General features: G+C 52.8%; 1 protein-coding gene across 2 annotated transcripts in view; it reads right to left on the reverse strand.

The window, feature by feature from the left end:
• Positions 1-15,807, reverse strand: part of BAIAP2L1 (BAI1 associated protein 2 like 1) — an 80,453-nt gene that overhangs the window by 2,131 nt on the left and 62,515 nt on the right. For both annotated transcript variants that reach the window (XM_027528317.1, XM_027528316.1), the window contains 6 exons: positions 14,848-15,015; positions 13,791-13,938; positions 10,412-10,619; positions 9,622-9,699; positions 8,077-8,257; positions 144-181 (listed from right to left, as the gene is read on the reverse strand). In XM_027528317.1, coding sequence (XP_027384118.1) covers positions 144-181; positions 8,077-8,257; positions 9,622-9,699; positions 10,412-10,619; positions 13,791-13,938; positions 14,848-15,015 — 821 coding nt within the window. The remainder of the gene's footprint in view (positions 1-143; positions 182-8,076; positions 8,258-9,621; positions 9,700-10,411; positions 10,620-13,790; positions 13,939-14,847; positions 15,016-15,807) is intronic.

Raw genomic sequence — 15,807 nt, forward strand, 5'->3', positions numbered from 1 at the left:
TTCCCTGGCGGTTGGGTGGTTAGGACTCAGCACAGTCACTGCCAAGGGCCCAAATTCAGTCCCTGGTCGGGAACTAAGGTCGAGAGCCCAGGCCGCCTGGGCTGAGCTGGGAGTAGAGGCCCTTAGGGAGGAAGTTAACTTACCTGAGGAAAGGAGGCTTTGCAAACCCATTTGCATTGTTCTGTGGGAAAGAGAAAGAGGACGTTTTCATAAGACCTGAGGGTACAGACATCTGAAGCCCACGTGCTGCTGAAAGCAGAGCAGAGGGCTGCCCCGTCTCCACTCCCTGGGGAGGAGTCATCTAAGTCCCCTGAGGGATCAGGGCCAGAACGGGAGGCGCTGGGCGCTGCTGCTCGCCTGGTCTGCCTGCGGTTAGGGGTGGCTTCCTGGAGCGTGGTCCTGACAGGTGCCGTGAGGAGCAGTAAGTCAGAAGGAAGCCTTGTTGGGTTTTGCTGCCCACAGACTGGTGCCAACGGCCAGCCAGAGACCTGAGCTCGTAGGAAGTCCTGTCGGTGTGGGGGTTGGGGTGGACGGAGCAGCACAGGCGCCGTCTCCACCTTGGGGCATCGCCCGGCCCTCCCGGGGCTCGGTCCCCACGTGGCCAGGGGCCAGGTGAGGGTGTGTCCTCACCCCCCAGACCTCTGCTCTGGCTCCCGCACGGGCTCGCTGTCGGAGCTGGCAGCCCAGGAGGGAGCAGTGTCACGCCGGGTGACCAGCGCTCCCTGGGCGGCTCTGCGCGGTGCCAGAAGTACAGCCCCTCGAGGCAGAGGGCCTGGGGCCCCGGGCTGCTTTCAGACCTCTGCCTGCAGGCCTGGGCCTCTGGACACAGTGGCCTGGACCCGGGGCCAGCCAGCTCATCCTGAGGGGGCACCTCGCCGCCAGGGCACTCAGCCTGGCACCCCGATTCCCTGTCTCCCCTTCGGGGGGAAGCCCAGAGCAGCTGCCCCGCTTGTCAGCATGACCCCAGGCCTGTCCCCACAGGGCATGCTCAGCAGGCCTCGGTGTAGGCTGTTCCTGTGTTACGGGGGATGGAGGGCTCATTTACGATTCTACAGACATTCCCTGATGCCTGCTGTGCAGCCCCACGTGTGCTCAGGGCGCCAGGTGGGGAGGCTGAGTCCTGGCTGTGGCTCAGGGGTGGTGGGTGTGTCCTCCCACCTGGGAAGCGTTCTTCCTGCTGAGACTTCCACCCCGGAGGCCGCATCCGGATGCGGCCTCCGCAGGGCAGGTAACGGAAACTCCCTTCCTGCCCGTCCCCAGGGCAGGACACTGTCCCCCCTCCCCTGTGTGCCCTCATCTTAGAAAAGGCCCCTGCTTGCTGAATGTCGGCACCCCCGCTGCCCTCGAGGCAGAAACCTTGGAGCTCGACTGAACTGTGAACCGAGCTTAGTCGGGGTCTCACGAGCTGTGTCATCTGGGGACACGACACTCAAAGAACAAGATGGTGAAGTAGATGCATCCAAGTCCAGCCCTGGTGGGGAAGTGGCAAGAAGTAACAGCCTGTGCCGTGAGGAAGGAGGGCAAAATGACTCTTAACGGGCCGCCTGAAGCCACCAGCCCTGGTGTGCATCCCGTGCCCCCTCGAGCCCGCTCCAGTTGGTACAAGCCACACACACGCACACGGGCACCAAGACACCAGCTGGGCGCTGGGAGCACCCTGTCCTAACAAGAGGGCTGTCAGGCAAGGCATCTCTGACATAAAAATCATCAATCACATAAAAAGCAGCAGTGCTTTCTTAGCTCAGTCTCCTAAGGCAATAGAAGTAAAAGCAAAAACAAAACAAATAGGACCTAGTCCAACTTACGCGCTTTTTGCACAGCGAAGGAAACATCAACAACACGGAAAGACAGCCTACAGTCTGGGAGAAAGTCTTTGCAAATGATTCTGCCAACAAAAGCTTGCTTTCCGAAATGTACAAATAGCTCACACAAGTTAAAGTGTTAACCGCTCAGTCGTGTCCAGCTCTTTGCGACCCCACGGACTAAAGGCTGCCAGGCTTCTCTGTCCATGGGATTTTCCGGGCGGGAATACTGGAGTGGGTAGCCATTTCCTTCTCCAGGGGATCTTCCTGATCAAGGGATCGAACCCAGGTCTCCTATATTGCAGGTGTATTCTTTACTGTCTGAGCCACTTACCCAGCCAGCTTGTACAATGCAATAACAAAAACAACCCAGTCCAAAGGTGGACAGAAGACTTATCAAATAGATACTTCTCCAGAGAAGACACACAGATGGCCAACACGCACATGAAGAGGTGCTCAACATCACTAATTACTAGAGAAATGCAAATCCTAGCTGCGATGAGGTACAACCCTCCCGCCGGCTACAACAGTCATTGTTAAAATGCCTACAAATGACAAATGCTGGAGAGGGTGTGGGGAAAGGGGAGCCCACCTACACTGTTGGTGGGGATGTAAAATGGTGTAGTCACTGTGGAGAGCGGAGAGCAGTGTGGAGGGTCCTTGAAAAACTGAAAACAGACTTGCCCTCTGATCCAGCAACTGCACCCCTGGGCATATGTCCGGACGGCCCAGAGGGAGGGTATGGGGAGGGAGGAGGGAGGAGGGTTCAGGATGGGGAGCACGGGTATACCTGTGGCGGATTCATTTCGATGTTGGGCAAAACTAATACAATATTGTAAAGTTTAAAAATAAAATTAAAAAAAAAACGTAATTCAAAGAGCTGCACGCACCCCAGCATTCACAGCACCAGGACACAGCAGCTGGGAGGCAGCCCCCGGGGTACCCTAAGCATCCCGGTGTTCAAACAAAACTTCGGGTGACTGACCGTGCTCGGTGGTTGTGTGAATGCAGAGTCTGCACGTAACCGCTGTAACGTCAAGCTGCTGTGCCAGCTTCCCTGGACCCCAGCGTTTGGCCCTGGTTTTCTGCAGCGTTATCAGCTGCTGTAAACAGCTTAAGGAAGAGGAATTACCAGCCCTGCTGGGCCTGAGAACCTCTGAGATATGGAATCCCAGGGCTGAGGCTCCGGCCCTCGGGGCTCCTGGACAGGCCTGTCGTGGGACCTGCTCCTTGACCCTCACCTTCCGGATCGGTTTCTAAATGGAATCTCGTTCTCTTTCGAGTGAGCTCTACCAGGCTGTCCCGTATGGCGGCTGCTTGCCATGTGACTAATTAACACTAATTTAAAATCCGAGCCTCGGTTCCTTCTTTGCACTCTCCACTTCTCAAGTGCTCAGCAGCCCGTGTCCAGTGGCCACTCTGTTGGCCTGCCTGGTTCTGGAACATTTCTGTCTGACCCATCAACTCTCTGGGTGGTTTACTGACGCACAGATGACTCGACTCTGTGCCTCCTGTCTTTGCAAGAGGCCACCAGGACCCGGTGAAAAACGGGCATCTGCACCTGCCCCGAGGGGCTCTCCTGGGGGCAGCACCGGTTACCCGTCCGCCCTGCAGCTTGACTGCCGCTTTGGCCCGGTACCGCTTCGACCCAGTACCAGTGAGATGCAGGAGCTCGTCTCACAGACAGGACAGGGCGGGCAGAGGCGGCGGTGTCGAAGGCTGTGACAGAGGTGCAGTTTCATCTCCGGCAGTTTGCAGAGGATCGTGAAATATTACTTCCTGAGATGAAGCGATAGAAATGGAATAGGAGTCAGCCGTCACCCAGTCACCAGAGCCTGTGCTGCCTCCCGCAGGCCTTGGGTTTCCTCAGAGCTCTTCCTCCAGGACTCAGCTCATGTGCTCGCCCCTAGGAAGCCACTTTGGATGCCCCACCCTGGAGCTGGAGCCCTCCCCGCCTCCTGCCCCCACACTTCCTCCATGGCCCCTGCATCACTGCTCCCTGGACTGGACTCCTGGGTTGGTTTGTCTCCCTGGAGCCTGGTGCAGGCCTGGACTGTGATCAGCTCATCAGGGAACACGCCCCAGTCGAGGCCGGGGGAACTGCAGGCCCTCTTCGCGTGCCGGGTGGCCATGTTCCCGAAGGTTCAGTCGGTCAGCGGAGTCTGACGCCGTGGAAATGTGCGCTGCTAACGTCGCTGTGACCTTGCTATAGATATCAACTCTATGCCTGTTCCCTTTTCATGGAAGGTTTCGCTTATCATGAAGCAAAGTGTTCATCAACACTCATTCTGACATTTGCAAAACCAGCGACAACCAATCACCATGGGAACTCACACAAGGGGGTCCTTTTCATTAGATAGGTAGGGCTGTTAATATTCTTCCAAGAAATCAAAAATTAAAGGCCACTAATCATAAAAAAATCAAAGACTGAAAAAGGCCTTCCGGCTTGTGAGACAGAACTAAGGGGGCCTGACCCGAGTGCCAGGGCTGCGCTGGCCTCACACAATGAGTTAGGACTTCTCTCCTCTTTACTTGTAAGGACAGTTGGAGCAGGTCTGGCATTCATTCTTTGAACGTTTCACAGGATTCACCAGTGAAGCCATCGGGTTACAGGCTTTGTTAGGAGACCTTAAGTTACTGACTCGAGGGCGACAGGACACGGTGGGGAGCAGGCTTCTGCCTGGGGGCCGCCAGGACTGCATAGACAGGAGCCCAGAGGCTGAGCTTAGGCCCCACACCCGGTCCTGGTGGAAGGGCAGCAGCTTCCACGAGGACCTGCCGGGGGTGGGGAGGCGGCCACTAGGCCACCCTGGGCCTAGGGAGAGAGACGTACTTAAGGCTCTGCTGCTCAAGGAAGTGGAAGGAATAAAAAGGTGGGTGCAGTGTACAAGGCTGCCCAGCTGGTCCTTGTGCTTCCCAAGACAGCCTCCTGGTGCTGACAGTCTGTTATGATCCAGCCAACAGGGAGGTTTAAAAATAAAGTTAGAGCTCATTTAAACTGCCAAATGCTTAATAACGAACATCATCACGGACTGTGCCGACATCTAAAGCCAGGATTTTTTTTCACTCTATCCATTCAGTGTGGTGAGAACCACACCGATGCCTTCTTCATTGAGCTTCACCCACGTGGTAAAAACACTGAAAGTTAAAACATGTTTTCTTCTGAATTCAGTGCTGTTAGCTAAAATGTGTTTTCATTTATAATTCCAGTGTTAGCTACAATTTTAGGGCAAGATTCTTTTACCTTAAAAGGCAGTATACAGGCAGACCTCATTTTATTGCACTTGACTGTGCTTCACAGATACTGGGTTTTTTTTCCCCTTACAAATGGAAGGTTTGTGGCAAGTCTGCTGGCACCATTTTTCCAGTGGCATTTGCTCAGGTCATGTCTGTGTCGCGCGCTGCAGCACTCCGGGCTTTTCGTTATTATCACAGTCACAGTGATCACTGATTAGTGGCCTTTTGTGTCACTGCTACAATGCACTGAGACTCAGCTAATCGGCATTTTTATCAAAGTGTTTTTCAATTAAGGTATATACATAGCTTTTTTAGACACAACGCTATTGCACACCCAACAGACTGCATGTATGTAAACATAACTCTTAAACACACTGGGAAACCAGAAAGCTCATGGGACCTGCTTTATCGAGACGGTCTGGAAGCTAACCCATTACATCTGAGGCCTGTCTGTGCAACCTTTATCAAGTTACAGAACTGTGTGGCCATTATCATCAATGGTTGTCATCACAGAAGGAAACCACCAGACTGGCCCGCAGATGGACTGGCCACCACCACAGATGAAATGCTCCCGCCACACAAAACCGGCCAACAGACAACAATGGCAGATTCTGACCCCGGCTGGAAACAAGGGAGAAAGGGGAACTCAATACAGGACACCATGTGGACGTAAGCAGCAAAATCCAGACTGGGGACACCCTCCAGGACTAGTAACCTGGGTTTTCTACGTAGAGATGACACAGAGATCTCTAGGTACGGAAAGGCGAGTCATGAGACTTGGCCAGATCACCAGCGATGGTGTGGGGAGCTGGCCTGGGTCCAGATTCGAACAACGATACCATCAAGAAATTTTTAATGAGACAATCAGAAATTTGAAGTGACCAGGTGATGATATCCAGGAGTTAATGCAATTTTAAACGATACGATAGTTGGTTTTGTGAGAAAAGAGGACCTTTAACGTATTTACAGATGAAATAATATGAAGTCTGGAACTGGCTTTGCTGATCTGGGAATGTGTAGGGAGGAGACGAAGCAAGATTTATAAATGAATTATATGTAAATCTGGGGGACCAAATCAGTAGATTATTCTTTCCACTTTCACGTGTGTGTGAATTTTTCCATAAAAAAAGTTGAAAATCAAATCCAGAAGAAGACACTGCAGACCAGCAGGCCCACACCTGTGCGCCTGGATCCTGAGTTTTGTGACATGCAAATTGTAAGTTGATTTTTTTTTCAGCAAAATGAATTTTTATGCTTTTAGAAATGCCTTAAGATCATTTCCAAATAGTTTGAGTATTGTTTTAAAATATACCAGGCCCTTTAATGAAATAGCATTTCAGATCTGCCCTTTCAAGCAGCATCTCCAGTTTTGACATCTCTCACCAACAAAATGGGAAAGCTCCCTATCCTTCTGAAAGTAATTTCTGGAGTTAGAAAGCTGGAGTGATTTGCAGTGATGACAGTGAAAACAAGGAGTCACGCAGTGTGCTTATCTAGGAAGAGAAGCCAAAGACATTTCTGAATGAGATTCCAAAGTGGCATTTCCAGGACCCAAATCCGCACTGCAGCCTGCGAGGAGGCAGGCATGGTCCCCCCGTACCTGGGGCCCATCTTTCAGAGCCTCATTCCCTGTAACCGACTCCGCCCGGCACCACTCAGAGGCGAACAGAGGCCCCCGGGGGTGGTGACACCCCATGGGGGTGCATGGCTCCTGCAAGCACCACAGAAAGAACAAACCCATGACAAAGAAGAAGCGGTCGAAGCGGCCCAGGCTTATTACAGCACCAACCGCTTATGTGCCCTCGTCTCCAGAGCACACTCACCGTCTCCCTCTGAGAAACAGCTACGGCACAGAGTCTCTTCTTTCAAACCTGATCAGCGCCACTCCGCCTGCCCTGAGGGCCACCTTTCCCTTGGCACTGAGATAGCAAACGTTGGCCACTCCGCCCCAAGTCTGCCCTCCCCGCTGGCACAGGGAACCCGCGTCCCTGCTCCTGGCGGGCCAGCCCCTTCCTTCTCAGTCACCCCCTTTTCCTCCATCCTCTCCGCCTTCTCTGCTGTATAATCTATATTGTGGGAAAAGAGGACAAGAACCCCCTCTAGACTCCTGCCGAGTACACCCCGCTGGAGCTGTAAACTCTGGCTCCTCCTGTCTGGGAGGCGCCTCTCTTGGCTCCTGGTCTCGGGGCTTGCACCCACCTCAGGACGACGGCTCTGGCTGCGGAAGTGGCCTCAGTGGGCAGCGCTCCCCAGGAAATCGCCCCAGCTAAGGTCCTGGCCCAGAGCTCTTGGCGGGGCTAGTGGGGGCACCGGGCTGCCTCTGCCTTCCAGATGCTTCCACAGCTGGGGACACAGCCCACCTCATCACTGAGTCAGCATCCCAGGAAAACTGACCCCTGACCTCCATCCAAGTTGTCGCTACACCCCCTGTCCTCATGGCACCTGGCTCCATTCCCCCACGGAGCTCCCAGCTCTGACATTTTTGTCTATCTCTCACTGTCTGCTGCTTATCTTATCACTAGAGCCTAAGCTCCAGCAGAGCCAGAGCTGGACTGTTTATCTCAGCTCCTCCAGAGCCCACCGGGCCTGGCTTGAAGACAAAGTCACTGTCTCTGGGATGGATGAAGTGACTCATGGCCTCTGTCCCAGTCCCGGGACACAGTTCCTGAAGGCATGGTGATTAGATCATTACTGTGGACCTTCAGTCTTCCTCCAGAAAACAATATGAAAACTGAAGAAAGTGCAGAGAAAGGTGATTAGCGGACGAAAGGATTGTAGACATGATCAAAAGCAGGAGAGCTTGAAACCGGACACAGTCTGGGAAACGATGGATCTCGTAGGTGCCAGCCATCATTTACAGATGAGATAAAAACAAGAGGGGCACAGAAGTTAAGGCGGCTGAAAGGCTGCGTGACAGACAGAATCTGCAGGCCCTGGGAGCAAGTGCGTGCCCCGCCCAAGGGTCACCCCCTTCCTGCTCGGAGGGAAAGGGGCCCCGCACCCCAGAGCCCGCTCGGCAGATCGGGGACCTACTCACAGGAGGCGTGCTTTCTGGTTTGGGCACCGGGGCTTTATGGTTAGAAGCCTTCTGGGAGATGTCTTCTCTCTCAGCGGCGGCTGCTCCCGTGGACAGAAACTCCAGGTAGTCCGGCGGGGGGATCACGACGCTGCTCTTTTCCGCCAAGTTCGTGGTGCTCACGCTGCGGACAGGCGCCAAGCTAGCGACAGGAATGGAGGACGTGGGTTAGAGGAGACCTGCCCCTGCACCCCAGGCATCCTGCGTCTCCTCTGGCAGGAACTGTGTGGATTAGATATCCACAGTGGTGGGGCGAGAGATTACCACACACACAGCACTGCAGTGTTTCTCGACTGACTGTTAATCGCTAAGTCGTGTTCTACTCTTTGTGACCCCGTGGACTGTAACCCGCCAGCTCCTCTGTGCAAGGGATTTCCCAGGCAACAGTCAGTGTTTCTGTGTGCCAGTGTTTCTGCTGGCTTGCACATGTACATTCAAAAGAGATTCTTTAAGAGACCTGACAAAAGGAGAGGAAAACTAGCTCCATTAGAGGCTGACTCTTGATCCAATTTAAGAAAATACAGCGAAAGCACTGAGCACGCCAGAGTTTCAGCACCCTGAAGACACTCAGTCTTGTTTCTTGGCCAGTGGCAGCTGAGCTGTTCTGCAAAGGACAGACACACAGCTGGCCGTGAGCAAGGGTCACGGAAGGACTTGGGGCAGTGTCTGCGGTCCCGGGGACAGCGGGATGGGTCGGGGGGTTGTTCTGACACGGCAGACACCGTGGCCGAGGCGGTTTGTGGTCAAGGTGATGCCACGTTCTGTTGGGACATGTTTCTGAGGACCCGAGGGACAGCCAGCTAACTCACACAGAGATCTTCCTGTTTCGGCCGGGAGAGACCTGCCTACATTAGTCTCGTCCTGGCTCCATCACTTCTGGCTCCCTGTGCCCGTTTCCTCAATTTTCAACAGGGGCCCCACCTCACAAGGTCGTGTGAGAAAGAAACGACCTGGTCAGTGCAAATGGCCAGCTCCTGAGCAGCAGTGCCAGTCATTCCTGGGTGGGACACAGAGGTGCTGAGTGGAGCCCCTTGATGTCACTCGAGCCACAGGAGCAGACACGGTGGCTCAGGGAGCACGAGAAGGAAAAAGGACGAGGGTGGGTCCCAAGGACCCCACGTCTGAGCAGAGGGCAGAGGAAAGGCCTGAGAGGGGACTGAAGACAGGTGGCTGGCGAGGGAAAGAGAGAAGAGGGCAAATGCAGGAGAACGTTCCGGCACACGTGTTCACCAGGGCAGACAGGCCAGGCGCGTGGCCTGGGGCTTCACTGTGGTGGGCAGCGGGACTGGGAGGGACCGTGGGCCAGGAAGGGGGCGTCTCTTCCTAGCAGAGGGTAGCGCCAGGACGACAGGAAATCGGGAAGGAACAGGCAGGGAGCAGCACCCGCACCCGCCAGCCCGGCCGTGGCGTCGCCGCAGGCTCTGCCGCTCGTCCAGATCCACCCCCATGTGCGTGGGGACCCGGGGTCCCGGCGAGCCCCGCCGGCCGAGCTGCAGGCGCTCTTACCTTGGCGCCAGCTCGCTCGCGGCCTCCTCCTCGTTCTCCTCCAGCAGCTTCGTGTAGGACGACGGGAACCAGCCCCTCCTGCAGGCGAGAGCGGGGGGAAGACGACCTTGCTGGGGTGGCCGACATGCAGGCCACAGACATGCCTGCAACAGCCTGGGGGCCGCTCGGGGCCGGGGGTGGTGGGGTCGGCTGGGCCACTTGCGTCCCATCCCATCAGAGGCGTCTTACACGTCATTTCTATTTGGATCCCCTTTGTGTCTTTTGTTTCCATTTCGGTTTAAACTTAGTACCTGAATAATCTACACAGAAACTCAGTTTAACCTTCTAGGAAGGCTTGTGCACACACAGTTGGAATGAGGACACTGGCATTCACACGAACTCACGTGCCAGATCTCATATACAGCGTTATCCTGAGAAATCTGAAGTCACATACCAACGAGTGCCTTTACTTTCAGAGGTGACTCCTGTACGCGCATCAAATCTATAGGACTCCCTGGTGGTCCAGTGGCTAAGATTCCATGCTTCAGTGCAGGGGGCAGGGGTTCAGTTCCGGGTTGGGGAACTAAGATCCCATGTGCCATGCAGTATGGCCAAAATTTTTTAAAAACTTATCTCTATATGCACACACATGCAGAACACAGCTTGGGAACAACGCAGACAGACAATGGCAGCTAACTAGGCTAGAACTGTCACTGAAGTGTGGCCTCGCTGGGGCGGAGGCGCTCAACTGCCCTCAAGGACGGCCTCGACGGGAGCCCTCGGGGTGGGGACGGCCCGACCCGGGACCCACATTTTGGTGCTGTCGTGCTCCCCGTACATCCAGCCGTCCTTCTCCTCGGAGATGAGCAGCGTGATGACGTCTCCCTGTGCGAAGCTGAGCAAGGTCTGGTTAGCACCGGCCGTGTGCGGAAAGATGGTTTTCACTTTCTGCTTTTTCACCATGTTCAGTCCGGAGGCCATGGAAACCGATCGCGGCAAATTGGGGTCAACAGAAGAACCTGTGGGAAGCAAGCAGGGCAGCTATGAGTTTTTCAAGAATGACTGGGCGAGTTCAAAGGTGCCCACCCCAGAAACCCGGCCACCCCATGTCACCAGCGCACTCATTCCACTGAGATGCCAATTGGTTCTATCCCCACACTTCCACCTGTGGCTGGACAGACAGCAACAGACAGGGAGAGCGCCTAAGCCTGGCCCGAGGCCTCTTGGAGGAGGAGCCTGTGGCCAAAGGCTCTTCAGACCAAGAGGATAAAGCCGTGTGGCCCAGCCTCACCCGCACAGAGTCTCTCGGGATGGCCCATAGAGGCCAGTGCTCCACACCACCCAGCCTGCACCTCTCCCCGCCCCGCTCGCCCACCACAGCTCGTGGAAGCGCTGTCAGGCACCAGCTCAGACCAAACTGCCCAGAGCTTGTGCCACGAGAGAGGAGGACGCTGGGGACAGCGTGGCCGCTCAGCCGCGAGTGGGGCAGCACGTGCTGACCCCGCCCCCCGCGGACCGACCCCTCCCTCAGCACCCAGGCCGACCCGGGAACCAGACAAGCCCCACACGGGCGGCCAGGCTCCACAGCCATCGCTGCGCGGTCAGGTCTCAGCTCAAATGCGGGCTGGCCTTTACCAGCCCACCCTAACGCCTGCAAAAAAATGGAATGGAAACATTTTTTTCCAGCTATCTTTTTTCCACTCAAATTTTGCTAGCCTACTATTTACTATAAAACAATGCAGAATCTCTTTCTTCATCGTCCTCGGAAATTTTTGACACTACAATGTAAACTCTGCTCTCTGCTTGACATGCCGCCTACTCTAATTATCAAGGTTGCGCCGGATCCAGTGATTTTCATTTAGCTTTTCCAACAAGAACCAAAGAGTCCTGTGAGTGGCCGGGCGGCACGCAGTGCTGTATGCTTTCACCCTATATTATATGTACAGAACTCGCGGTCTTCAAAGGTGAGTGACTACAGTGTCATCTTTGCAGCTGACATTCTGAAAGTCTCATCTCTTCCCCAACAGCTGCACGCGGTGGACAGCCTGTGGACTCTCGCTAGCAGTGCCCTGTGTGACTGCCATGACCTTCACCCCCAAGGGGCCTGTGAGACCCCCACACGCCCAGTGCCACCACAGTCTTGAGGTCCTCGACGCCAAACTGCAGGCAAGAGTGGAGCCTAGCTGAAGCCATCAGAAATGCCTGCAGACAAGACGTGTTCCTGATTTACTCAGAGTGTGTCAGCTGGGTTAAGAAATGTTAACAGTTGAAACTGAAGCCTCCAGAAAGCATGAAATGCTTTGTTCAGTCAGTTTAGTTCAGTCGCTTAGTCGTGTCCGACTCTTTGCGACCCCATGAATCGAAGCACGCCAGGCCTCCCTGTCCATCACCAACTCCCGGAGTCCACCCAAACTCATGGCCATCGAGTTGGTGATGCCATCCAGCCATCTCATCCTCTGTCGTCCCCTTCTCCTCTTGCCCCCAATCCCTCCCAGCATCAGAGTCTTTTCCAATGAGTCAACTCTTTGCATGAGGTGGCCAAAGTACTGGAGTTTCAGCTTCAGCATCAGTCCTTCCAATGAATACCCAGGACTGATCTCCTTCAGAATGGACTGGTTGGATCTCCTTGCAGTTCAAGGGACTCCCAAGAGTCTTCTCCAACACCATAGTTCAAAAGCATCAATTCTTCAGCGCTCAGCTTTCTTCACAGTCCAACTCTCACATCTATACATGACCACTGGAAAAACCATAGCCTTGACTAGACGGACCTTTGTTGGCAAAGTATGTTTGCTTTTCAATATGCTATCTAGGTTGCTCATAACTTTCCTTCCAAGGAGTAAGTGTCTTTTAATTTCATGGCTGCAATCACCAACTGCAGTGATTTTGGAGCCCCCAAAAATAAAGTCTGACACTGTTTCCCCATCTAATTCCCATGAAGTGATGGGACCGGATGCCATGATCTTCGTTTTCTGAATGTTGAGCTTTAAGCCAACTTTTGTACTCTCCTCTTTCACTTTCATCAAGAGGCTTTTTAGTTCCTCTTCACTTTCTGCCATAAGGGTGGTGTCATCTGCATATCTGAGGTTATTGATATTTCTCCTGGCAGTCTGGATTCCAGCTTGTGTTTCTTCCAGCCCAGCGTTTCTCATGATGTACTCTGCAGAGAAGTTAAACAAGCAGGGTGACAATATACAGTCTTGACGTACTCCTTTTCCTGTTTGGAACCAGTCTATTGTTCCATGTCCAGTTCTAACTGTTGCTTCCTGACCTGCATATAGGTTTCTCAAGAGGCAGGTCAGGTGGTCTGGTATCCCCATCTCTTTCAGAATTTTCCACAGTTTATTGTGATCCACACAGTCAAAGGCTTTGGCATAGTCAATAAAGCAGGAATAGATGTTTTTCTGGAACTCTCTTGCTTTTTCGACGATCCAGCGGATGTTCAAGCTGGTTTTAAAACCAGCTTGAACATCTAGAGGTTCACGGTTCACGTACTGCTAAAGCCTGGCTTGGAGAATTTTGACATGCTCTGTTAGTGATGATGAAAAACACTGAGTATAATTCAATCGCAGCCTACCGGTGAGACCAGGAACCACAACTGTGATATGTGAATTTCTATCATCTGTTTCGTCCTTTCATTGAAAAGAGATTTTATCTCAGCTGCCAGTGGATATGGAACACAGCGTGAGGCTCTCTTCTAAGCATGTATTGAAAATGTAACACCTTTCAATACTATGTTTATGGAAACATCTGTCAGCATACAGAAGTCATATCTGTTGACGCAACGTCCTACAGTTTTATTTTTTATTTTATTTTATTTTTGTTTGACTCCACTCTTATGAAGTTCTTAGAATAGGCAAATTCACAGAGAAAGAAAGTAAAATACAGGTTACGAAGAAATAGGGATGTTACTTAACCGGTAGAGTTTCAGCTTGAGTTTTATTTTTTTTTATTTTTTTTAGTTTTAGAATCAACCTGGACCCTGTCTGGAGGTGTGAGTTCCCCTGAGCCAGTGTGGACCGGTGCTACCACACACGTGGATTTACTTCTAGCTCACGACGTGCATGTGGGCTAAGTTGCTTCAGTCATGGCCGACTCTTTGTGACTCATGGGATGTAGATCTCAAGGCACACTTACCTAAATATTTAAGAAATTTAAAGGTATTTTAAAGGAAATTCAACTAAACAGCTCACCTGTTAAATTATTTTTTCTTTCTGAGTTCTGTGCGACTGTGGCTGGGTTCTTAAACAGATCGATCAAAGGGCTGGTCAAGGCTCTGGCTGAAGGAGCCGCGGGGATCTTTGGTGGGTATTTAGAAAGGCTGTCACAATCTTGCCCAACCTGTAAAAAATCCCTTATTAGTTTAATCCGAGTATAACCCAGCAATGGCATTAGAGATCGGTCCCCAGGGCTGTTTTGTATTACATGCTTTAGATTCCATTTTCTTCCCCAAATTCTCTTGTTTGCAGGGTAATGCCCCATTTTTAATTATTTTAAGAATACCCCCTTCTTTTGTCTATTTATTTATTTATTTTGGCTGCCCGTGCATCTTAGTTCCCTGACCAGGGACTGGACCCTCGTCCCCTGCAGTGGAAGTGCAGAGTCTTACCCACTGGCCCTCCAGGGAAGTCCCCCACCTTTTAAAGCAGTTACTCCCCATTCCCCCAGCCCCTGAACAGCACTCATCTACTTTCTGTCTCTGTGGGTTTCGAGGCTCCCTTTTAAATGCTGCTTGGCTCGAGGCTTCTCCATTTAAAAGTATTTTTCCACAGAATTTTGAGTGCATTAGTCCATTACTTTCTGACACCTAGTTTTCTAAAAAGAAGTCTGGTTTCAGTGGGATTCTCTTTTCTTTGTAATAAGTAATCCATTTTCCCCTCCCTGAAAGTTTTCAGAATCCTCTGTTGCTAACATTCTGCTGCCTGTTGAGGTTCTGGCCTTTGCGATCCAGCCAGGATCACCCTGCCTGCTCCATAACAGGCCAGACTGTCAAGGTCATTTCTTACGCACAGCGGTTGGCGCTGGGCGGGGGGAGAAGTGGCAGGCAAGAGCATGGGTCTGGGGACAGGCCCAGCCTCGGGGAGGGAGAGGGGCCACGTCTGGTGCTTGCACTGCTGGAAGGGTGAAGTCGCAGTGAGGAAAGGTAGGCCCTGGAAATGATACGGGTGGCCCGTGATTTCCACTGACAAAGGCAGCCTTGCTCTGTTGTGCAAATCTGGCTGAAATCTTGAGGTGATGACTAGCTCTTACCATGCTGCTTCTCTCGATCATGGGTGAAGGCAGGGGTGTTCCGGACATCGGGGTGGAGATGGGGGTCTTAATTTCTTCGATCATGTTCATGATTTTCTCTGGCACTTTGGTGACATCACTACAGGTTTCTTGCCACCGAGGCAGTTTGGAATTGATCAGTTCTGCAGACTATAAATTCAAAAGAAACAAAACCAAAGACAAACAAACGTGTATTGTTAGAAAGACTGACACAAATGGTAACTACTACTACTCAGATTCCTGGCTTACCACCGGAAGTGTGGGAGCGAGGAGTTAAATTCAGCAGTAGCTGAAGCATCTGTGAGGATCTGCTGTGTCTTATTTGCTGAGGAGCACGTAGGCTCCTGTTGTAAAGGGATTTCCTGTCTCCCTCAGTGTGGGTAGAGTTCAGGCTGATACAAGGATTGTTGATGGTTCAGAAGTTCAGAACTAACACCGAAGGTGGAGCAATCTGTGTTAACCCCCATGTTTCTCAGGGGCCGGAGAACTGCCGACCCCTGTGTCTTCCTCCCACCCCTTCCATGAGAAGCGCCTCTGATGGAGCAAGAGGACCAGGAGTGGACTTAACTCCAGAGAAAGAGGCCTGGTGCCCTGGAGGGCGACTCAGATCTGTCCTGAGAAGGTGCTCTACGGGACGGCGGGACCAGAGGCAGAGCGTGGTAGTTCTCTGGAGTCAGCGCAGTGCTGAGTGGAAGTCCTGACCACAGCCCGGCCGGGCCCTCAGGCAGGCAGCAGCTGGGTGCAGAGGCTTAGGAAGACAGCGCTGAGACTGCCCAGCCCTAGAGGTGGAGGTGTCTGTCCTGCCTCCCACAGCCTGGCTCTTCCTCTGACTAGACTCCCGGATTCCCAGGAGCCCTTATAAGACCCCCCTTTCTAGGTGGCAATTTAGTTGAAAGAGGGAAGTAGAGCATCTTTTGTGGAACTATTTTCGTAACAACTGTA

The sequence above is a fragment of the Bos indicus x Bos taurus genome, chromosome 25 (assembly GCF_003369695.1).
Source record: "Bos indicus x Bos taurus breed Angus x Brahman F1 hybrid chromosome 25, Bos_hybrid_MaternalHap_v2.0, whole genome shotgun sequence".
Lineage (NCBI taxonomy): Eukaryota > Metazoa > Chordata > Mammalia > Artiodactyla > Bovidae > Bos > Bos indicus x Bos taurus.